Raw genomic sequence first — 24,024 nt, forward strand, 5'->3', positions numbered from 1 at the left:
CTGGAAGGTGTCTGGGGTCTGTTTTCGTCCCCTTGGCAGCTGCACTGGGCCAGGGCAGGACTGGCTTCCCACTTGGAGCCAGAAACAGGGTAGAGGGATAGCCTGGGTCCAGAGGACATCGCTTGTCCTCATCCCAGATTCAGCTTTGCCTTTGGGATGAGAAAGGGACAGGGCTCCCCACAGGCCTCTCACTGGGACAAGGAGTCGGGAGGCCATCTCTGCACTCCCGACACCTCTGCTTTTCTTTGGAAAGGAAGTTGCAACAACAATGGCTTCAGTTGTTCTTGGTCGTTTTTCTCCTCTCTTCCCCCTGTTTGTATATGATTCTGGGGTCTATTTTAATTAACTTTAGTATGAAAATCACTTGTCAGACCAGGCATTGGTGGCTCACGCCTGTAATCCCAGCACTTTGGGAGGCGAAGGCAGGCCTCCACTTAAGGTCAGGAGTTCGAGACCAGCCTGGCCAACATGATGAAACCCCATCTCTGCTAAAAATACAGAAATAGCCAGGTGTGGTGGTAGGTGCCTGTAATCCCAGCTACTAGGGAGGCTGAGGCAGGAGAAACGCTTGAACCTGAGAAGCAGAGTTGCAGTGAGCTGGAATCGTGCCACTGCACTCCAGCCTGGGCGACAGAGCAAGGAGGAAAAAAAAAAAAAAAAAGCAAGTCTGAATGAGGCCCTTTGATTCCATGAAGATCTCTAAAAGGGAAGAGTGGTAGTAAGGCTCCGGTAGATGTAAGTTTTAGGATAAGTAAACTTAAGGCGTAAAATATATATCACCATTTTAGAAGCGGATTTTTGGGTTTGCTTTCTCCCCCTACTTTATTGGGGAGCACTTGCCATTGCTTTTATCAAGTGCTTGCTAGCCATGGATGCCAACTAACTTCTTCAATTGAAGGCCGGAGGATCATGTCGGGTTCCAGGAGCCTCTTGAGCAGGTCCTGGCAATCGGCCGAGATGCTCAGATGAGTGGGGAAGGACACCCCCTTCTGCTGCTGCCACAGCATCTTGGGGATGTCTGTGTCGTCAAAAGGTAGGCTGGCACAGAGCATGACATACAGGACCACACCCATGCTCCAGACATCACCTTTCTTGCTATCATGGGGAATGCCCTGCAGCACCTCAGGGGCGGCATAGGCTGTGCTGCCGCAGAAGGTCTGGCTCAGCTCCCGGCGCGACTTGGGCAACACCTTGGCAAAGCCAAAGTCAGTCAGCTTCAGGTTGAAGCCCTGCAACAAGGCGTTCTCACATTTGAGGTCCCGGTGGGCCACACCACAGCCATGGCAGTAGCGGATGGCCTCAACCATCTGACGGAAGAGGGCCTTGGCCCGGCTCTCAGGCAATGGCCCCCCATTCAGCACGCAGTCAAAGACATCCCCTCCCTCAGCCAGCTCCATCACCAGGCAGATTTTCCCGTCGGCAGACTCCAGCATCTCATACACCTGGATGATGTTCTTGTGTTCCAGGGTACGGACAATTTGGAGCTCCCGAGGCAGGAATCTCTGGATAAACTCTGAGGAAGTAAGGGGAGGAGAGATGGGCTGGCAGATCAGAAAGGCCCACCTCCTCACACCTGTCTCCTGCCTTCCAACTTCTGCCCACTTTGTCTGGGTCTTATTTCTTGGCTCCCTTAATGGTCTTAAATGTGTCTAGCTGCTTGGACATTGCAAAGAATGTTTACTTCTATTATTTTTGTCATTAGTGTATCATTCAAAAAAGAACCACTCCCACCAGCCTCGTGGACTGTTGAGCAGTCTGTGAGACTGGATATCAAGGTGCTTTAGGTGCTTTTAGACAAAGCCACAGAATCACAAATTAGCAGGCCTGATTTGTCCACAGGCTGGTGAGCCAGCTCCTCCCGCCGCTGTCCCCTGACCCCATAGTTCTTTCTATGAGCCCTGTCTTCCTTTTTCCCATCTCCACGGGCCTTGGCACCAGCCCCTGTTCTCTACTAGCCCTGGCTGTGGCCTCTGCCAGTCTCTGTTCCCCTGCCGGAAAGGAAAGCCTGGCTCAGGTTTTGCCTCTGAGGATCCTTTACCTCATGCCACTTTAATCTTGCATTTTGGGGGGTGTAATGTTCCTGGACTCCCAGAATCCCTCTGTTACCCACTGACCCACTCCAGAGCTGCCATCCGGCTTGCTTGGTTCCAGGCCAGTGGGCGCAGGGAGTGATCGAATGATCTTTTCAACAGGAGGAAGCACCCACCGCCTTCAGCCAGCCCTCCTTCCCTCCAAAGGGGCCCCAGCTCACCTTCTGGCCCTCCCATCTTGTCTATAACTTTAATTGCCACTTTTCTTTGGTGTTTTTTGGAAAATGCTTCTTTGACTTTTGAGTAGGTCCCTTCCCCAATGGTCTTGCCCAGCTGGTACCCATTGGAGAGCAGAAAGTCCTCCATCCTGTCTAGCGCCTCCTTCCTATCACCCTCTCAGCTCATGCTGCCTCTGCGAGGCAGCTCTACTCCACCATCGCCTTTGGCCTGCTCCTTTTCTCCCCAAGGACTTCATCCGCAGCCGCCCCCAGCGTTAGAACATTGTCTGGACACAGCCGCGGGTGGTGGGGAGGGAGAGGGCCAGACATTTTTAAGCTCCGGCGCAATTGTGATGTAAATGCTGTGTGACCCTTGGCCAAAATGGGCAGTGCCCCTACCTGCCCTCACTACCACCACCAAACCCAGCCCGGATTAAGTCACCGCCGAGCCCGCCCCCGCGCCAGGCACTGAGTCGTAGCCCCGTCTGGGAGGGCGCTCCTCGGCGTCTGTGTGGGCCGGGAAGGCTCGGCTCCTTGGCGTGGACGCCACCTCGCGGCGGGTTGCCCTGGCCTGTTGCGCCCCCATCGGGTGGCTGGGGTCTGCGCTACCCCGTCTCCAGGCGCCATGGCCAGATCCCTCCAGTCCCCGGTTCCGGCCCGCGCTGAGTGCCAGGGGCGGCCGGGGGCGCCGTTGGGGGTTCTCCAGTGGGAGGAACGGGTTCTGTGAGGTCAGCGCGCCGCGGCCCGGGTCACAATGCTGCCCTCCTCGACGCCCGGGTCCGGGCCCGCCGCAGAGACCTGCCCGGCTCCGCCTGGACCGGAGCGTTCTCCCGCGGCCAGGGCTCGGGCAGCTGCTTCCAGCCTGGGACCGGTCTCAGCCTCCGGGAGGTGAGCGACGGCCCAGGGGGCGGGCGCGAGGCGGCGGCGCCCGGCTGCCCGGGAGAGGCCTGACCGCCACTCCCCGCGCAGAGCGCCCCGGGGCCTGGACATGAGCGCCCAGGAGCCCCCGCAGGGTCGGAGATTCCCCATTGAGGCCGGAGACTCCCGTGGCCTTGCCGCCTCCCCCGAGTCCCAGGACAGCCCGGAGGCGGTAGCGACGGAGCACAACCCGGTCAGGTGAGGCCCGCGCCAACCCCCTCCGCCCGTCCCGCGGCCCCGCCCTCGGTCCCACTTGGCGCCCCCAGCAGTCAGGTCCCCGCATCCACGTCCGGACCCCCGGGGACCCAGGTGCACTCCCTGGATGTTCCCCACAGGATGGGCCGGGCCCCCGCCTCAGCGCCCCCTGTCGCGCCCCGCTTTCCCCAGGCCGCTTCGTCGCTGCCCCGGATGCCACTGCCTGACGCTGCTGCACGTGCCCATCGACGTCTACCTGGCCATGGGCGGGAGCCCCCGGGCCCGCGCCACGTGAGTGCGCCTGCTCCCTGCGGCTCCGCGGGAGCTGGGCGGGAACGAGGCCCCCCCGCGGGCCACCACGCTGAGGTCGCATGCGCCGAGCACGAGACAATGATGCACATTTTAAAATAAATGATGCACATTTTAATAAAGCACAGCATAAACTGTTCTTTCCACTCCGGGCTGGCAGTGTATGTCTATCCGTCGGGCCCACCAGCTGCTCTGTCCAGTCCAATAACACTTGCCCTTCCGCGGCCTCCTCGCTTGGACACAGCCCCAGGGGCCCGCCCTTCCACCTTTCAACCTATGCCACTTCGCTCCTCCCATTTTTTGCTGGGCAGCCTTTCCCCTGGGGCCCTGCCCTTGTCCCAGATCTCTCTAACCCTCTCCTAGTTCTCTGGTGAAATTCACATCACTGTGCTGGACCCCGGTGACCCACAGAAGTGGGGGACAGGAGGGAGAGGTGGGCCGACAAGTAACATAGAATACAGCCAGTGGCCACCCACACCAGGCCCATTATTTATTTATTTATTTATTTATTTATTATTATATATTTTTTTTGAGACGAAGTCTCGCTGTTTCCCAGGCTGGAGTGCAATGGCGCGATCTCTGCTCACTGCAACCTCCGCCTCCCAGGTTCAAACAATTCTCCTGCCTCAGCCTCCCGAGTAGCTGAGACTACAGACGCCCCACCAGGCCCATTTTAATCCTCTCCAGCGAGAAGATGGTTCTGGGACTTGCTCTTTGCGGTCCTAGGCGCCTGGGGCCTTCCTTGTTGGAAGGGTTTGGAGCTGCCCTAGTCCATCCTGAGACTTGGTTTCTCCTAGGACAGAAGGGATCATAAAAAGATTGGGGGAGAGGCCATTTGAAAAACCTTGGCTTGCCGGTCATGCTGGCTGACGCCTGTAATCCCAGCACTTTGGGAGGCCAAGGCAGGTGGATCACGAGGTCAGGAGTTTGAGACCAGCCTGGCCAACATGGTGACACCCCATCTCTACTAAAGATATAAAAATTAGCTGGGTGTGGTGGTACACACCTGTAATCCTAGCCACTCGGGAGGCTGAGGCAGGAGAATCACTTGAACCCAGAAGGCAGAGGTTGCAGTGAGCTAAGATCATGCCTCTGCACTCCAGCCTGGGCAACAGAGCAAGACTCTATCAAAAAAAAGAAAAAAAAGAAAGAGAAAGAAAGAAGTTGGTTTAACTTCCTATTTTACAGATGAGTGAACTGAGCCTTTGAGACTCAGTTCCCCCAATGAGAAGTGACACTAGCACACTCCTTGGCATCCTCAGACCACATGCCCTAAGATCTACCCTCGGAGGGGCCCATGACAGGAAGCCTGCCCGGAAGTGGTAGTATTTAAGCAACTATTTTCTACTTTCCAATTTTGCTTTAATGAGCCCGTATATTCTGCTTTCCAATTTTGTATGGAGGGAGTGTAACCTAAAGGTTAGGTTCAGTCTCCTGTACCCTGAGATCTAAGGACAATTAATTCAACACCCGCATCTAATCCTCATGGGGTAGAGAAGTCCAGACTCTCCCTACAGCACCTTAGAATTCCACAGTCACCCAAAAGGGATACCCTTCTCAGTTTCCACATAAAATGCTGTCCCAGGCAGTCCCCATGTAGGAGGCTTATTAAAAGGGCCTATTTCCTCACTGTTTTTTTTTTAATTAAAAAAAAAAAAAAAAAAAGGCATCAGCTGGTCTCTTTGGACTCTATCAGCCCCCAAATAGTGAATCCTTCTCATTCTTCCTTTTTTTTTTCCCCCATCTCTCCCACTGCCTTTCTCCTGTCTTCTCAACCTTCCTTTCCTAAAAAAAAAAAAAAAGCCGGGCGCGGTGGCTCAAGCCTGTAATCCCAGCACTTTGGGAGGCCGAGACGGGCGGATCACGAGGTCAGGAGATCGAGACCATCCTGGCTAACACGGTGAAACCTCGTCTCTACTAAAAAAATACAAAAAACTAGCCGGGCGCGGTGGCGGGCGCCTGTAGTCCCAACTACTCGGGAGGCTGAGGCAGGAGAATGGCGTGAACCCGGGAGGCGGAGCTTGCAGTGAGCTGAGATCCGGCCACTGCACTCCAGCCTGGGCGGCAGAGCGAGACTCCGTCTCAAAAAAAAAAAAAAAAAAAAAAATAGGCCAGGCATGGTGGCTCAGGCCTGTAATCCCAGCACTTTGGGAGGCTGAGGCACAAGGATCACTTAAGCCCAGGAGTTCAAGACCAGCATGGAAAACAGCAGGATCCCATCTCTAAAAACGAAACAAAACCCAAAAACCAGGTATGATGACATGTGCCTGTAGTCCTAGCTACTGGGGAGCCTGAGGCAGGAGGATTGCTTAAGCCCAGGAGTTTGAGGCTGCAATGAGCCAAGTTCACACCACTGCACTCCAGCCAGAGCAACAGAGTGAGATGCTGACTCTAAAAAAAATTAGAACGGGTGCGGTGGCTCACACCTGTAATCCTAGCACTTTGCGAGGCCGAGGCGGGTGAATCATAAGGTCGAGAGATCGAGACCATCCTGGATAACATGGTGAAACCCATCTCTACTAAAAATACAAAAAAAATAGCCAGGCATGGTGGCAGAAGCCTGTAGTCCCAGCTACTCGGGAGGCTGAGGCAGGAGAATGGTGTGAACCTGGGAGGTGGAGCTTGCAGTTAGACGAGATCGCGCCACTGCACTCCAGCCTGGGTGACAGAGTGAGACTGCGTCTCAAAAAAAAAAAAAAATTTAGAACCAGTTACTGCCACGTCCCACATGCCTGATTTGTGAAGGACACAAAGATTCTAGACGCAGTCCTTGCCAGTGGGACTAGTTAGCTCTAGAATGTCCATGAGCAAGGGGAAGGGCACTCCCTTTGGGGAGGAAGCATTGTGGGTAAAGGCCTGGAGGCAGGAAAGTGAAGGACAAGTTCAAGAAACTCAGTTCATCAATTTTCGTCAACACCTTCCTGGGCCATGGCTGGTACTGAGAATCCAGGCCTGAATTTGACATCATTTTCCCTTTCAGAGCGTAGAATGCAGGGGATCCAGGAATGGGTTAATAGAAGAGAAGCTGGATCAAGGAGACCTTTGCATACCAGGTGAAGGAGTCTGAATTTTGTTCTGCAGGCAGGCAGAGTATGACAGGTTCCTAGCTGGGTCACTTCACTCTCCTGTTTCTCTTCTCTTCCATCCTGGTCTCTGTTTCTTCTTCCTCCTTCTCACTGGAAAAGCCACTGGCCAAAACTAGTGCTGAGTTCAGGTCCTGACTCTGTTTTTTTTTTTTTTTGTATTTTTTAGTAGAGACAGGGTTTCACCGTGTTAGCCAGGATGGTCTTGATCTCCTGACCTCGTGATCCGCCCACCTCGGCCTCCCAAAGTGCTGGGATTACAGGCGTGAGCCACCGTGCCCGGCCCTGACTCTGTTTTTCTAACTGTGCAATCTTGAGCTAGTTACTTAGCCCCTCTAAGCCTCCATCTTCAAATCTGTAAAGTGGGGTTAATTGACACCTGGTGGAAAGTTTCAGCAAGGACCTGTATGTATAGCACCACGCAAGAATCACTGCCACAGCTACCACTTGATAAGCAAGAGAGACTGCTATGGCTGCTGCTCCTACCATTGGCTTCAAGGGGCAGCAGAGAGCCAGACAGCCAAAGACACTGTCCCCAGGGGTTGGGTGATGTCCAGCCCTGAAGAGGGCTGAGGAAACCCTCTTGTCTCTCTCTGCCAACTTCTTAGCAGTTCTGTTCAGGAGCCTAAGAACTTGGTGGGGGGATTGGGGGCAGGGGAATTTCCAGGGGAATCCCCAGGTAGCAAAGACAGAGCTGCCTCCCTTACCCTAAAGGGTACATCTGTCCCCAGACCCCAGTGCAGAACCCAATGTAGATCCCAGCCTTACTCTCTGGGCCTGAGGAATGGGGAGGGGCCAGGCAAAGGGGGATGCTCGAATCACTGCCTTCCCTGACTTCTTTCTCAGACACCTTATTAGCCAGCCCCTCCCTAAGGGACCCCCTTTTAGAAGGAGGGGGCGAAGTACAGATGGACCCCCCAGGTTACCATGGAGACAGCAGGGAAAGGGTTGCTGTATCACCATGGCAATAATTGACGTCAGTGCTACCCTTTCCCATCGCTTGATATGAGAGGGGGACAGCCACCCCAACCACAAGCAAATCCCCCACAAATCCTCCTCCTCTTACTGAGCCAATCAACCAGGGGGGTCGCCAGACTTAATATAGCACAGGAGTTAAAAGCACAGACTCTGATGTCAGTCAAACCTTGGTTCAAATCCTCACTCTGCCTCACCCTAGCCGTGCAAATTTGAGCAAGTTCCTTAACCCCTTGAAGTCTCATAGGTGGCATGGGGATAAATAAGCTATGTGCCTCCAAGGATTACATGAGGATGACATGGGATCATGCAGGGAACAGGCGTGGGGTCTGCCTCACCCGAAGTGCACATTGGCATTAGGGACAGTCAAGGATCCTACTCACCACCTTGGGACTTGTCAGGGGATTGTGGACCTCCTGATACAGACTCACATCCCCTAGAGGGCCCCCAGGACTTGTAAGGACTGGGCCCCAGGGTTTGAGCATCTCAGGATTTGGGGGTCTCAGAGTGGAGCCGGAAACAGTGGAATTTCCAGGCTCTGAGGAAACCCCAGATGCCACTTTCCCTGAAACCTCATCACATCGGGACTCGGACCCAGCTTCCCCTTCTCCTCCCCTCTGCCTAGTCCTAGGCCTTATTAGCAGCCTTCTACTTCTTTTTTTTTTTTTTTTTTTTTTGAGACGGAGTCTGGCTCTGTCGCCCGGGCTGGAGTGCAGTGGCCGGATCTCAGCTCACTGCAAGCTCCGCCCCCCGGGTTTACGCCATTCTCCTGCCTCAGCCTCCCGAGTAGCTGGGACTACAGGCGCCCGCCGCCTCGCCCGGCTAGTTTTTTGTATTTTTTAGTAGAGACGGGGTTTCCGTGTTCGCCAGGATGGTCTCGATCTCCTGACCTAGTGATCCGCCCGTCTCGGCCTCCCAAAGTGCTGGGATTACAGGCTTGAGCCACCGCGCCCGGCCAGCAGCCTTCTACTTCTTAGGGGCCTCCATCTGCTCCCCTAAGAAAAAGGATGGGGTGCCCAGGCATGGTGGCTTACGCCTGTAATCCCAGCACTTTGGGAGGCTGAGATGGGCAGACCTCTTGAGGTCAGGAGATTGAGACCAGCCTGGGCAACATGGCAAAACCCTGTCTCTACCAAAAAAAAAAAAATTGCCAAGTGTGGTGGCACATGCCTGTAGTCCCAACTACTTGGGAGGCTGAGGCGGGAGGATCACCTGAGTTTAGGAGGTAGAGGTTGCCGTGAGCCAAGATCATGCCACTGCACTCCAGGCTGGGCAACAGAGTGAGACTCTGTCTCAAAAAGAAAAAGAGAGAGAGAGAGAAGAGAGAGAGAGAGAAGAGAGAGAGAGAGAAGAGAGAGAGAGAGAGAGAGAGAGAGAGAAAGAAAGGAAGGAAGGAAGGAAGGAAGGAAGGAGAAAGAGAAAGAAAGAAAGAGAGGAAGGAAGGAAGACAGATGAAGGGAAGGAAGATAGGAAGGAAAGAGAGGGAGGGAGGGAAAAAGGAAAGGGAAAGGAAGGAAAGAAGAAAGAAAAGAAAAAGGATGAGGCCAGTGCGGTAGCTCACACCTGTAATCCCAGCACTCTGAGAGGCTGAGGCAGGTGGATCTTTTGAGCACAGGGGTTCAAGACCAGCCTGGACAACATAGTGTCTCTACAAATACAAAAATATTAGCTGGGTGTGGTAGCATGTGCCTGTAGTCACAGCTACTCAGGTGGGTGAGAGGAGAATCGCTTGAGCCTGGACGGTCAAGGCTGCAGTGAGCCGAGATCATGTCACTGCATGAATATAAGAAAAAAAGACGGCCAGGCGCGGTGGCTCACACCTGTAATCCCAGCACTTTGGGAGGCTGAGGCAGGCATATTACAAGGTCAGGAGTTCAAGACCAGCCTGACCAACATGGTGAAACCCCGTCTCTACTAAAAATACAAAAATTAGCTAGGCATGGTGGCATGTGCTTGTAATCCCAGCTACTCAGGAGGCTGAGGCAGGAGGATCGCTTGAACCTGGAAGGTGGGTGTCACAGTGAGCTGAGATCATGCCACTGCACTCCAGCCTGGGCGGCAAAGCGAGACTGACTCAAAAAAAAAAAAGAAAAGAAAAAAAAATACAAAGGATGGATGAAGGACTGCAGGTAGAACAGCCTGGTCACCACGGGGATATGGATGGTCCAGCTCCCACTGCCCTCTCCCACCCACCGTAAGGGTAGGGGACTAGAATCATTCTCATTCCCTCCCTCTTCCCTGACTCCAGTACAGGCAACCACAGTTCAGTCTGCCCCAAATCCACTGCCACTGCCCTGAGTCAGGTCCCCCTTAATACTTACCTGATTATTCCCGCAGCTCCCTGCCGGGTTTCCCTCCTTTCTTCCTCGCTTGATTCCTCCAATCCAGAATTATTTTATAAAGACCACAAATGCAGCTGGGTCAGTTTCCTATCTAAACCTCATCAATGGCTTCTTCACATCCAAATCATCACAAAACATTCCTCCCACCTTAAGCACACTGTCCCTTCTGCCTGGAATAGCTTCCCCTGACCCTGCAGATTGCCCTCAAAGGCGGCTCCCCTGACCACCCATCAGTCCCCCATCCCTAGGGCCTGCATGGCCACTGTGTTGCCTTCAGTGTCCGTATCTATTCCTGATCTCAGCTCACGCCTGTCATCCCAGGGGCCAGGGGCTGGACCGTCCTCCTCCTGACATCCCCAGGGTGTAGAACAGGAGGGCTCAGGAATCTGCAGATTAGACTAGTTTGTGAATGACTGCTTGTGATGTCCACAGAGGAGAGGCCTTGGTGCTATGAGGAGAAGAAAGAGTAGAGCCACCTGCCTGGCTGGGAGGTTGGAAATGGCTCTCATGAGGAACGGACGCTTGAACTGAAGGATGAGAAGCTGTTACCCAGGCAAAGACTGAGGAACGCCCCAACACTGGGGTTGGCATGGGCCATGGGTTGGGTGAACTTGATGCTAAAGACATGGTGCAGGGAGACATATTCCTATTTTGGGAAGACACACCCGGCTGCCCTATAGGAACAGACCACATAGGGGATTGAGAGTGGCAGCAGGGAGACAGGTCAGCAGGCTGCTGCAGCCTCTCTGGTGAAAGGTGATGGGCCCTTGGCTCAGGTGTTGGTGGAAATGGAGAGAAGCGATGGGATTTTAGGTATGTCCTGAAAGGACAGGATTTCATAGCTGCTTAAGGATGAAAAGGGTGAGAAAAGCTGGGCACAGTGGCTCACGCCTATCATCCCAGCACTTTGGGAGGCCGAGGAGGGTGGATCGTGAGGTCAGGAGTTCAAGACCAGCCTGGCCAACATGATGAAACCCCGTCTCTACTAAAAATATAAAAATTAGCCAGGCATGGTGATGCACGCCTGTAGTCCCAGCTACTCGGGAAGCTGAGGCAGGAGAATTGCTTGAACCCAGGAGGCAGAGGTTGCAGGGAGCCAAGACTGCACCACTGCACTCCAGCCTAGGCAACAGAGCAAGACTCTGTCTCAAAAAAAAAAAAAAAGGGGGGGTGAGAGAGGACAGAATCTAGAACCAAGTCCAGATTTCAGGTTCAGACAACTGGGAGATGGCTAAGCTGGGGGACATGGAGGGAGGGCAGGTATGCAGCCTGTTTCCTGAGAGATGGGACATCCAGCAGGAGGGGTCCAGAAGGCAGGTGTGGGGTGGGGGAGAGGGCTGGACTGAGAAAGAGAAATGAGTTTCTGACATGGGCTGGACGCTGAAGGCATGGGAGTTGATGAGACTCCCCGGGGACAGACTGTAGCAGGTCTGGGAACAACCATGATTAGGCAGTGAGCAAAGGATAAGAAATTTGCCATGTGGCAGCAACCCATAAGATAGCAAGAAAATCAAAAGTGCACAGTGTCCAGAAATACAAGGGCCTAAAAGTATCTCAAAGAGGAAGAAGTATTTGTGTCAAAGCTGGCCACTGCTAAGGGGTCAAGGCAGATAAAGACTTATAAGCATCCCTTGGATTTAGCAACAAGGAGGTCAGTGGTGACCTTGGCAGGCTGTTCCTGTGGAATGGTAGGGGAGGAAGCCAGATTGCAGGGGCTGAGTGAGGAAGTGGAAACAACGTGTGTATACAACTCCTTCAAGAATGTTGGCTGCAGAGGGGAGCTGGAGAAGGATGTGGAGCTGAGGGAGGGCTTTCTTTTTTTCAAACATATGAAAAGACTAGAGCCTGTTTGTCTGCCTGTGGGAAGAAGCCATCAGGGAGGGTGAGGCTGAAGATATGGAAAAATGGTTGAAGACAGGGAAAAAAAGGAAGGGATTAAGGGAAGGAGAGTCCCCAAGGAGGAAAAACAGATTAAATTCCCAAATATGGCTGTACAACTTGGGGGGCAAGTCAGGGCCTGTACTGGGCTCTGGGGGCTCAGAACAGCTGCCCACTCTCCCCGGCAGCCAGTGTGAGTCACTGGTGGGGAAATAGCCCAAACTGGCAGTGTGGGAAAGGGAGCTGGGCCAGCATGTTCCTTAGGATCCCCAGGGGTCAGGGAGGAGCAGGGCCCAGCCTGGGCTCTAAGCCCTGAACCCCATGCCCTGAGCTAGACAAGGACACACAGAAGGGTTGTATCACCTTTTGTAGGAGCAGGCAGAGTTGTAGAAAGCTTAGGTTTTACTTTTGGCTTTTCACTGCCCCATTGTGAACCTCAGTTTCTTCTTCTGCAAAAAGAGAGGGTTAAACAGATCAAAGACTTCAGTTTTGGGGAAGGAAAGTATCAGGACTTTGCTGACAGTTTAGGGAATCCTAGAGCCCCAGCAGCCTCCTGAACTAGAGTTGGCTGAAGAGCTGACATTTAAGCATGCATAGAATTAGGGAAAAGGCACCTATGAAAGCCATGGGGAGCGGGTCAGGGTGCGCCTAAGCCTGGGAGAAGAGGAGGCCCTTTGAGGTGTGAGATGTGCCTGAGCACACCATCAGGAGTGTGTGAGGCCAGCCAGGAGTGGCGGCTCATGCCTGCAATCCCAGCACTTTGGGGAAGCTGATTGGGAGGCGGGCAGATTGCTTGATCCCAGGAGTTTGAGACCAGCCTAGACAACATGGCAAAACTGTCTCTACAAAAAAAAAACCACAAAAAATTAGCTGAACTTGGTTGCGCAGGCCTGTGGTCCCAGCTGCTGCAATCCCAGCAATCTTCCTGCATCAGCAGGAAGGTTAGCCCTGGGAGGTCGAAGATGCAGTGAGCAGTGATTGTGCCACTGCACTCCAGCCTGGGTGACAGAGTTGAGACCGTCTCAAAAAAAAAAAAAGAAAAGAAAAAAAGGCTCACCTGTAATCCTAGACTTGAGAGGCCAAGGCCGGTGATTCACTTGAGCTCAGGAGTTCGACACCAGCCTTGGCAACATAGTGAAACCCTGTATCTACAAAAAATACAAAAAATTAGCCAGATGTGGTGGTGAGTGCCTGTAGACCAGTTACTTGGGGGGCTGAGGCAGGAGGATCATTGGAGCCCAGGAGGTCGAGGCTGCAGTGAGCTGTGATCACCCCACTGCACTCCAGCCTGGATGACAAAGTGAGATCCTGTCTCAAAAAAAAGTGTGTGAGCAGGGGCTGGAAGCCCTGGGTGGGATAAGGAAGGGTTTCTCCAATGGGCAGCTGACCTTCCTGCCCCTGGCCCCTCCTGCTGCCTCTGCCTGTCCTTGCACTTCTGTCCTTGGACCTGGGGAGGAGTGTCTCTGGGGAACCTGGAGATCTGGTGACCAGCCCCCTCCCACTGAAGCGACTAGTGGGGGCAGACCAGACTAGACCTCATGAGAGAGACCAGCTCTGCCCCCACCCCCTCTGCCAGCTGACGCCTCCTGGCCTTCTGCTAAAAACAGCCAGGCCCCGGGGGACTATGGGTTTTCAGGACTCCCCCTCCACGCCCAGGCAGGTATTAAAGAGGCCGCAGTCGGGCCAGACCGGCCGGACACCATGCTATTCACCGAGACTGCTCACTTCGTGGTGAATTTTCTTCTGTCCCGGTGAGGGGGCCCGAGGGAAGGCGCCGGCGGGATAAAGCACCCTGGTCTGGCAGCTGGAGAAGGAGGCACCCAGGTCCTTGGGAAGGCGCCAGTGGGGGCCTCCAGTCCCTTTCCACGTCCTTCTAAATCGACCAGGAGTGACCCCGGGCCGTGCCCTGCCTCGTCCGATCCGAGGCAGCTCCCTTCTCCCCGCCTGTCGTGTTCTCCTGGGGTGATCGCTGTCCCATCTCCCCCGCAGGCGGCCCCGGGCCACGGCCCCGCACCGCCTGGACAAGGAGTTGTGTTTCTGGGGCAGCCGGGGCCCGGTCTTGCCGGCGCCCGCCGCCCGCCGCAGCCTGGGCGACTACTGGCTGAGCCCGCAGCGCCGCCACCCTCCGGGTGCCGCCTGGCGCTGGCCCGCACGCAACCTGTTACTGCTGCCCGGGGCCACCGGCCTGGCCGACGTGCCCTCAGCGCGCTGGCCAAGCTGCTACGGCGCGCGCCCGAGACTCACGTGAGTGCGCCGAGAGGGGCGGGGCGAGGGTCCGGGGAGCAGACGGGTGCGGGGCCTATGCGAAGGGGCGCGGTCTAAGGAAGGGGAGGATCCCCAGAGCCGAGGATGGGGGCCTGGGAGCGAGGGGAGGGGGCGGAACTGGGTGGGAAGGGCGGGGCCTGAGGGCTACCGGGAGCGGAAGGAAGGGGCGGGACTAGGCGGAGTAGACGCAGACCCAGAGGGAGGGGAGCCTTGCCCCCACCCTGTCTTCCCGATTTCCCCTCCCTCCAGGTGGAAGCACCGATGGCAGAATATTAACTACTATTTTCTGGGCAAAAGGAAGAGACATCTAGTTCCCTTGCACCCGTGAGAGCCGGTGAGGGGCGGGGCCACAGGGGGCGAGGTCGGTGGGCGGGGCCTCGTGGAGGGGCGGGTCTGGGCGGGGCCTAGCTAGAGGCGTGGGGAGGGGCGAGGCCCGAGCACGAGGTCGGCCAGCCTCAGCCTCGGCCTGCGAGGCTCCAGGGCACTGTGGGGGCCCCGAGTGCAGGGCGTGGTCTTTGCAGGGTTATTTTTCCCTGCCCTTCTTGGGCCGACACAAACATACGCGCGGTGGCTCAAGCCTGTAATCCCAGCACTTTGGGAGGCCGAGACGGGCGGATCACGAGGTCAGGAGATCGAGACCATCCTGGCTAACACGGTGAAACCCCATCTCTACTAAAAAATACAAAAAACTAGCCGGGCGAGGTGGCGGGCGCCTGTAGTCCCAGCTACTGGGGAGGCTGAGGCAGGAGAATGGCGTAAACCCGGGAGGCGGAGCTTGCAGTGAGCCGAGATCCGGCCACTGCACTCCAGCCTGGGCGACAGAGCGAGACTCCGTCTCAAAAAAAAAAAAAAAAAAAGATTGACAAATTTGATTATGTTGAAATTTATGTTCGTCAGAAGATGCCCCAAAAAAGTAGAGGAGCCCCAAACAGGACTCCCCAAACGTAATACCAACTCTGTGCCCGGTGCAAGGAGTTGGGGACCAGGAAAGTGGTGCACTTGGGTGGGCCCCAGCTGGGTCAGCCCCAGGGCAAAGGTCACTCCAGCCCTGGGCCTAGAGGCAAGGAAGGGAGGCTCCGTCAGTTTGAAGGGCCCTGTCGTGGCAATCATCCTGTGTGTCTGTGTTCACATTTCGGTGCATCTCTGAAAGTCTGTACCGCCTCTGAGCGTGGTTCTGTTTCTGTGTGTTCTGTCTCTGATATCTGTGTATATTTAGTCAACAAATATTTATCAAGGGCTTGGCCAGGCGTGGTGGCTCACGCCTGTAATCCCAGCACTTTGGGAGGCTGACGGGGGCAGATTGCTTGAGGCCAGAAGTTCTAGACCAGCCTGGGCAACATGGCGAAACCCCGTCTCTATTAAAAGTACGAAAAATTAGCCAGGCATGGTGGCATGCACCTGTAGTCCCAGCTACTCCCAGCTGAGGTGGGAGGATCACTTGAGCCCAGGAGGCAGAGGTTGCAGTGAGCCAAGAGCGCACCACTGCACTCCAGCCTGGGCAATAGAGCAGACCTTGTCTCAAAAAAAAAAAAACAAAAACAAGACAAGTATTTATCAAGGGCCTATTTTAGTGGTTTGTGACAGGTTTATACACTGAGTTAATCACTGGGTTTACACTGGTGAAGCAAACAGTTGAGGTCCCTGCCCTCATGGAACATACATTCTGGTGGGGAGACAGGCCATAAACTGAAGAGAGAAACAGTGTGTTATGTTTGAGAAGAACAGGGCTGGGTCAGGTGCTACTTGATATGGGATGGACAGGGACTTGGTCTTTTTTTTTTTTTTGAGACGGAGTCTCGCTCTGTCGCCCAGGCTGGAGTGCAGTGGCACGATCTCAGCTCACTGCAAGCTCCGCCTCCTGGGTTCATGCCAATCTCCTGCCTCAGCCTCCAGAGTAGCTGGGACTACAGGCGCCCGCCACCACGCCCGGCTATTTTTTTGTATTTTTAGTAGAGATGGGGTTTCACCGTGTTAGCCAGGATGGTTTCAATCTCCTGACCTCATGATCCGCCTGCCTCAGCTTCCCAAAGTGCTGGGATTACAGGCATGAGCCACCGCACCCGGCTGGGACTTAGTGTTGTTCACAGGTCTAGAACAGTGCCTAACACATAGCTGGGGCACAGCAAATGCTGAAAGAATGCATGCGTTGTCGGGAGGTCACTTCTGAGGAAGCAAGTCTTAAACGAGGCTAGGAAAGACGGTCAGCCGCTTCCAGAGCCTGGCAAGAGTGTTCTGGGTGGAGGGAACAGTATAGTCTCTTGGTTGGTAACCACTGCCTCTGGCTGTCTGTGCCTGGAGAATCGTGTTTCTGTGTCTTTTTTGTCTGTCGTCTCTGTGATCCTGGGAGCCCTGGGGCCAGTTTAAACAGGGCCCCATCAGCGTCTCTGGAAGTGAGGTCACTGCCCAGTAGAATCACCCCACTGGCTAACTCTGGCTTAACTGGCTTGGCCTTGCCATTCTCCTGGAAGCAACTCCTCCCCCCAAACGGCATCAGTCCCACGACCTCTGGCTCCTTCCCAGGGCAGCATCCTGCAGTCCGGAAGGAAGTTCTTCGTCCTGTCTAACCACAGTCCCTGCTGAGGCAACCCCAGCCTTTTCCTCTCATTCTGCCTTGTGGGCAGAAGGGAGGAGATGGGCTGGCCCTTCAGCAACGGGTCCTGCCTAGACGGAGAGCCCAGTAAAGACCTGACAGAGTGGGGGTGACAACACCCTGCAGCTTCGGGGAAGTGAACTTCAAAGGGCAGAAATAATCACTCATCTCAGAAGCTTCTTTGGCATCCATTATCTCATTTAATCAATTAACACCTACTTTATAGATGGAAACTCAGGCAGGCCTAGGGAAGAAAACAGTGGCAGAACTGGGACCAGATTCCAGGCCTCTTGATAAAATAGTAATAATTAATATTATTGCACATTTACTCACTGCCAGGTACTGTGCTAAAACTTTGCATGCATTTTCTTCTTTAAGCCTCATCACATCCCCATGAGGTGGGTACCCTCATTATTCCCATTATCCTCAGATGAGGAGGCGGAGGCTCAGAGCTGTCAAATGACTTGTCCAAAGACACCCAGGCAGTTCATGGCAGGACAGGATTTGAGCCCAGGCAGTCTGGCATGCTCAGCCACACTCCCTGTGCCCTGGGATTCAGGAAGAGTGTCACAGATGTGTTTTTCAGGGACTTGGGGAGACAGGCTTCAGTCTCCATCGCACGATGATCCTGGGGCCGACTTGTGCCAAGGCTGGGCTAAGAGGGAAGACGGCCTGGATGCGCAGCGTGATCCTGAGTCCCCTCTCTGTGGATGACAATGAGTTACCTTTGCCCTCCTTCCTGAGATCTCTATGGTTCTGCCCTTCATTCTCCAAATAAAATCGCCGTGGCCTCACTCTGGCTCTCTCTACTTTGAGGGGATGATCTCGGTTTTTCCCATTGACACACACTGAGTTGGCCAAACCTACAGGGCTGGGAGAGCCTCTGCCATCACCCCTTGACCTTCCACCGTGCCCACCCCAACCGTGAGCTCCCAGGGAGGAGACTGGATGAAAGAGGCCTGGTTCCTACTCTCCTGACTCTCAAAGTGCCACGGAAAGAGGAGACATGCACCAGCTGAGTACAGTGTCACAGGAGGGTGACATTAGTTTGGGGCACAGTGGGTCAGGAAAGTCTTCTGGAGGGGTCCCTGGAGCTGGATCTTGACAGGTGGGCGGGCACTGGGGTTGGCATGCCCGGGGAGCCGCATTCCAGGCAGAGGGGGCAGCGTGCAGAAAGGTTTGGGGATTTGTGAGACTGGCAGCCAAGCGGGCTCTCCCTAAAATGAGGCCAGTTAGGGCATCGCTTCAAAGACCTTGAAAGCCAGTACAAGGGGTTATCCAGGCAGAAACAGGGAGCCATGAACACGTTTAAAGCAGGGGAGGGGCTGGGTGCGGTGGCTCATGCCTGTAATCCCAGCATTTTGGGAGGCCGGGGTGGGTGGATCTCTTGAGGTCAGGAGTTCGAGACAGCCTGGCCAACACAGTGAAACCCCGTCTCTACTAAAAATACAAAAGAGCTGGGCGTGGTGGCATGCACTTGTAATTCCAGCTACTCGGGAGGCTGAGGCAGGAGAATCACTTGAACCCAGGAGGTAGGGGTTGTAATGAGCCAAGATCACGCCACTGCATTCCAGCCTGGGCGATAGAGCGAGACTCTGTCTCAAAAAAGTAATAAATAAATAAATAAACAAATAAATAAAGCAGGGGAGGGACGCGGCCTGGCGATTGGTCCCCGGCCCTCAGTTAGGTCCGAGGCCTAGCTGTCCTTGCACCCTCTCTTACCCACTGTCCCAGGTCCTGTCCAGGACTGTGGCCTGGAGGGGTTCCCCCCAAGCCTCCGTGCAAAGGTCTGGCAGAGGTTGCTGATGACTAGAGGAAAGAGCTGCCCTGACTTATCCACTCACTGCTCAACAGGAGCCCCCCTCCCCCACCCACATAAGACCCCCCTATGGGCTGGACGCGGTGGCTCATGCCTATGATCCCAGTACTTTGGGAGGCCGAGGCAGGCAGATGGCCTGAGGTCAGGAGTTTGAGACCAGTCTGGCCAACATGGCAAAACTCTGTCTTTACTAAAAGTACAAAAATTAGCCGGGTGTGGTGTCGGGCACCTGTAATCCCAGCTACTTGGGAGGTTGAGGCAGAATCACTTGAACCCAGGAGGCAGAGGTTGCGGTGAGCCAAGATCACACCACCTCAATCCAGCCTGGGCAACAAGAGCAAAAGTCCGTCAAAACAAAACAAAACAAACAAACAAAAAACCTTATGACCCATCCCCTGCCCTCTGCGGGGCTCTCAGTCAAATAAACAGGTGAGATTGGCAGCCAGGTGGGCTCCTCCTCAAACAAGGCCAGCTGAGGGCAGCCCCATGCCCAGCTCTCCAGGGCAGCCCCATGCCCAGCTCTCTGGAGCAGCAACCATGTCCCTCCCTCCTCCAGCCCCTCTCCCTTCACACAGAACCTAGTCCCTATCTCTGGGGCTCTCTGCTCTCAGAATGTCTCTAGACTTCATCTTCTCCTCCTCTACCCTCTTCCCTCGCCTAGTTCAGGCCACCATTGCCTTTGTCCTTTGTCTGGACGAGTCCAATTGACTTTTCCCTGGGTTTCCTGCCTCCAACTCTGTCCTCTCTGATCTGTGTCCACTGGGGCCTGTTTGTCTGTTTTACAGGTCCCTATGGGACATCCAGGGTGACCTCCAAGTTCACTGGGAGTTCTGGACAGAGATCTAGGCTGGAGATAGAGACTTCAGAGTAGCATATAGATGAGCTCATAGATACGGGAGAGAGAAAAGAGAGAGAGAGAGAGAGGGTGGTTGGGGGTCTCATTTTTTCTCTCTCTCCAACACAGACTTCTCTCTCCAGGCCATAGATCTAATGACATCCCAAAGTCACCTCAGTTTCGCCTGGCCCAAACCGACCCCTCTGTTTCCACGCACACGCCGCTGCTCTTCCTCAGGCTTCCTCCATGGCACTTGGCACACCCTTCCGCCCATTTTCCCAAGCCAGACCTGCGGTCCCCCTCAGCCCTCCGACCTCCCCAATCCCACACTGAGTCCTTCCCTGAGTCCTGCGGCTGCTGCTCCTGAATGTCCCCCGTGCTCCTTTCCCTCCTTTCCTCTGCCTTTCAGCGGTATTTAACATGGTGGATCACTCACTCCTTCCGGAAGGCGTTTCTTCCCCCAGCCTTGAGGACACCCCTGCTCCTGGCTCACTGGTCATCAGCTGATCCCCAATGGGAGTCTAAATGTCTTCTGCCTTCTTTTTTTTTTGTTTCTTTTAGAGATGGGGATCACGCTACGTTGCCCAGGCTGGTCTCGAACTCCTGGGCTCAAGCAATCCTCCCGACTCAGCCTTCCAAAGTGCTGGGATTGCAGGCGTGAGCCACCGCACCCAGCCTGACTCTGCCTTCCTTTCTTGAGCCACTCTTTCTCTCTAATGGATCCCGTTGAGCCCTTTGGCTTCAAATTTGGGATCACCCCAAACTATGGGGCTTCTCCTCTGTAGTCCAGACTCATATATCCACTAACTGCCAGCCTGATGTCTCCATGGGCCCTCTAATAGGCACTGGAACTTCAACTCCAAGGCTACCCTCTTAAGCGCCAGCACTGAGAGCAGGGAGAACACTGAGCTCAAGACACATGGGTGCTGGCCAACTCTCCCTTCCGCACTGAGTTCAGGCCCCATCATCTCTGGCCTCGATTACTGCAATAGCAGGGAAAGACAGCCAGGCAGAGGGGACTGCTTGTGCTAAGGCAGGAAGGAGAGCAAGGTTATGGCCTGGCCAGAAGCCCAGAGTGTGTTGTGGGGCTCAGATAGCAAATACCTTAAATGTAAGGCTCGGGCTTGGTCCTGAGAGCAATAGGGAACCACTGAACGGTTAAAATCCAAGGAGAGCACATTTGTTTTTACATTTCTGTCACGCCTTCATTCATTCCTCCTGTCGTTTACTTTGTCTGTCAACAAATAGCTGCTGAGCACCCTCTATTAGAAAGTGACCCTGAGGCCGGGCGCGGTGGCTCAAGCCTGTAATCCCAGCACTTTGGGAGGCCGAGATGGGCGGATCACGAGGTCAGGAGATCGAGACCATCCTGGCTAACACGATGAAACCCCGTCTCTACTAAAAAATACAAAAAACTAGCCGGGCGCGGTGGCGGGTGCCTGTAGTCCCAGCTACTGGGGAGGCTGAGGCAGGAGAATGGCGTGAACCCGGGAGGCGGAGCTTGCAGTGAGCTGAGATCCGGCCACTGCACTCCAGCCTGGGTGACAGAGCGAGACTCCGTCTCAAAAAAAAAAAAAAAAAAAAAAAAGAAAGTGACCCTGAGACAGTGGAGAATGTCTGGAGGGGCAGGACTGGTTGGCAGAGAGATCAGTGAGAAGCAGATGACATAGCCCAGCCCAGGTGAACGAAGGGTCTTCCGCAGTGCGGAATGGAGAGGAGCAATGAGCTGAGATCAGTCCAGGTTCCTGGCTTGGGCAGTGGAGGACGTAAGTAAGGTGTGAGAGGTGCTGAGCCCAAAGCCCAGAGCAATGGCGTCTGTGGTGGGAAGAGCCAGTCCTTCCTCCTGGGGACTCTGGAAAGCTCCTTGGGAGTGGTTTGATCTGGGTTTTAAAAGAAGAGTAGGCTGGGAACAGTGGCTTACACCTGTAATCCCAGCATTTTGGGAGGCTGAGGTGGGCGGATCACTTGAGGTCAGAAGTTCAAGACCAGCCTGGCTAACATGGTGAAACCCCGTCTCTACTAAACATACAAAAATTAGCTGAGCATAGTGGCGGGTGCCTGTAATCCCAGCTACTCGGGAGGTTGAGGCAGGAGAATTGCTTGAACCCGGGAGGCAGAGGTTGCAGTGAGCCAAGATTGTGCCACCGCACTCTAGCCTGGGTGACACAGTGAGACTCCATCTCAAAAAAAAAAAAAAAAAAAAGAGACGAGTAGAAATTCAGAAAGCAGAGAGGAATGCTGGGCAGAGGAAACAGCATGTTCAAAGGCCCTGAGGCAGGACAGAACTCAGCACTCAGAGGAACTGAGAAGCCAGTCGAGTTGAAGCTCGGCAGGCTGAGTGGATTGCTATGACTTGAATGTGTCCCCCCAAAAGCATGTGTTATATTCCTGGCATATTCCCCAATGCAACAGTGGTGAGAGCTGAGGCACTGGGGAAGGGTAGCCAGGGATATGAGACCTCTCTGAGTAAGCAGAAGAGAAGGGGAATTTAGGCCGGGCACGGTGGCTCACGCCTGTAATCCCAGCACTTTGGGAGGCTGAGGCAGGTGGATCGCCTGAGGTCAGGAGTTCAAGACCAGCCTGGCCAGCATGGTAAAACCCCATCTCTACTAAAAATACAAAAATTAGCTGGGAATGATGGCAGGCACCTGTAATCCCAGCTGCTTGGGAAGCTGAGGCTGGAGAATCACTTGAACCTGGGAGGCGGAGGTTGCAGTGAGCTGATATCACACCATTGCACTCCAGCCTGGGTGCCAGAGCAAGACTCTGTCTCAAAAAAAAAAAAAAAAAAAAAAAAAAGAGAGAGAGAGAGAGAGAAGGGGAATTTAAGGAGGGGCTGGGAGGGGACAGAAAGATGAAGTATGTGTTTGGGTGCAGGTGGGGGGCCACTCCACAGTATATTTCTCTGGAAAAAGGTACTAAAAGGAGGTCCCAGGAGGACACTTACGGGGTGCAAAAGGAAAGGGAGAGAATCTTCAGGATTCTGAGAAAGAGGCACATTCCTTTCTCATTAAGAAATTAACTGAGGCCAGTGGCTCACGCCTGTAATCCCAACACTTTGGGAGGCCGAAGTAGGAGGATCACTTGAGTCCTGGAGTTCTAAGGCCAGCTTGGGCAACATGGCGAGGCCTGTCTCTATGGAAAAAAAAAAAAAAAAAGCTGGGCATGATGGTGTGTACCTGTAGTCCCAGCTACTTGGGAGGCTGAGGTGAGAGGATCACCTGAGCCCAGGGAAGTTGAGGCTGCAATGAGCTATGACGGCACCACTGCACGCGAGCCTGGGTGACAGAGCAAGACTCTGTTAAAAAAAAAAAAAAAAAAAAAAGAGGGAGAGAAGATAGGAAATAAGGAAATTTATTGAAGCCAAATACATTCCCCCCTGAACAATTCCCATCGTTGGGACAGCCCAGTCAGTGCCTTCACCACCTGCCCCAGAGGAAAGATGATGAAGGGGCCACAGGGCTGATTCAGGGCAATCCTAGGCTCCCAGCTCCCCTCCCCAGGGCAGAAAGAGAGGAGAGAGAGAAGACAAGAATGGAAAACTGTTGGGCACCAAGTTTGTGTCTGGCGCCTGCCCCGGAATTTTATGTAACAGCCCTGAGGAACATTATTGAAATCTTCCAGTGTGGTCTGCACCTCAAATGCGCGGGTTTTGTGGTGTGTGTGTGTGTGTGTGTTTTGTTTTGTTTTTTGAGACAGAGTCTCCCTCTATCACCAGGTTGGAGTACAGTGGTAGGATCTCGACTCACTGCAACATCTGCCTTTCAGGTTTAAGCGATTCTCCTGCCCCAGCCTCCGGAGTAGCTGGGATCACAGGTACGTGCCATCATGCCCAGCTAATTTTTGTATTTTTTTTTTTTTTTTGAGACGGAGTCTCGCTCTGTCGCCCAGGCTGGAGTGCAGTGGCGCGATCTCGGCTCACTGCAAGCTCCGCCTCCCGGGTTCCCGCCATTCTCCTGCCTCAGCCTCCTGAGTAGCTGGGACTACAGGCGCCCGCCACCGGGCCCGGCTAATTTTTTGTATTTTTAGTAGAGACGGGGTTTCACTGTGGTCTCGATCTCCTGACCTTATGATCCGCCCGCCTCGGCCTCCCAAAGTGCTGGGATTACAGGCTTGAGCCACCGCGCCCGGCCAATTTTTGTATTTTTAGTAGAGATGAGGTTTGTTGGGCAGGATGATCTCGATCTCTTGACCTCAGGTGATGCGCCCGCCTCGGCCTCCCAAAGTGCTGGGATTACAGGTGTGAGCAACCGCGCCAGGATACTCTGTTTTAAGGTCTTTCCTTGATGCTTCCAATTCATTTATTTCACAATAACCCCACAGAATGAGTACTATTATCATTCTCATTTCTTTTTTTTTTTTTTTTTTTGAGACGGAGTCTCGCTCTGTCGCCCAGGCTGGAGTGCAGTGGCACGATCTCGGCTCACTGCAAGCTCCGCCTCCCAGGTTCACGCCATTCTCCTGCCTCAGCCTCCCGAGTAGCTGGGACTACAGGCACCCACCACGATGCCCAGCTAATTTTTTTGTATTTTTAGTAGAGACGGGGTTTCACCATGTTAGCCAGGAT

General features: G+C 54.2%; 3 protein-coding genes across 3 annotated transcripts in view; 2 read left to right on the plus strand and 1 right to left on the minus strand.

The window, feature by feature from the left end:
• LOC144334483 (uncharacterized) overlaps positions 1-17,597 on the plus strand; it is a 165,179-nt gene extending 147,582 nt beyond the window's left edge. The window contains exons 2-5 of the mRNA XM_077964609.1: positions 13,599-13,699; positions 13,938-14,192; positions 14,463-14,537; positions 17,390-17,597. Coding sequence (XP_077820735.1) covers positions 13,650-13,699; positions 13,938-14,192; positions 14,463-14,537; positions 17,390-17,429 — 420 coding nt within the window. The 5' untranslated portion in view covers positions 13,599-13,649 and the 3' untranslated portion in view covers positions 17,430-17,597. The remainder of the gene's footprint in view (positions 1-13,598; positions 13,700-13,937; positions 14,193-14,462; positions 14,538-17,389) is intronic.
• TSSK3 (testis specific serine kinase 3) lies at positions 612-2,622 on the minus strand. The gene has a single exon (XM_077964593.1). The coding sequence runs from the start codon at positions 1,431-1,433 to the stop codon at positions 852-854; it is 582 nt and encodes a 193-aa protein (XP_077820719.1). The 5' UTR covers positions 1,434-2,622; the 3' UTR covers positions 612-851.
• On the plus strand, positions 2,923-3,794 carry FAM229A (family with sequence similarity 229 member A). Its single transcript, NM_001265827.1, is given in 3 exon segments — positions 2,923-3,136; positions 3,218-3,364; positions 3,554-3,794. Coding segments are annotated over 3 exon segments (384 nt in total). The 5' UTR covers positions 2,923-3,002; the 3' UTR covers positions 3,657-3,794.
• Positions 17,598-24,024: the final 6,427 nt, after the last annotated feature.

The sequence above is a fragment of the Macaca mulatta genome, chromosome 1, assembly GCF_049350105.2.
Source record: "Macaca mulatta isolate MMU2019108-1 chromosome 1, T2T-MMU8v2.0, whole genome shotgun sequence".
NCBI lineage: Eukaryota > Metazoa > Chordata > Mammalia > Primates > Cercopithecidae > Macaca > Macaca mulatta.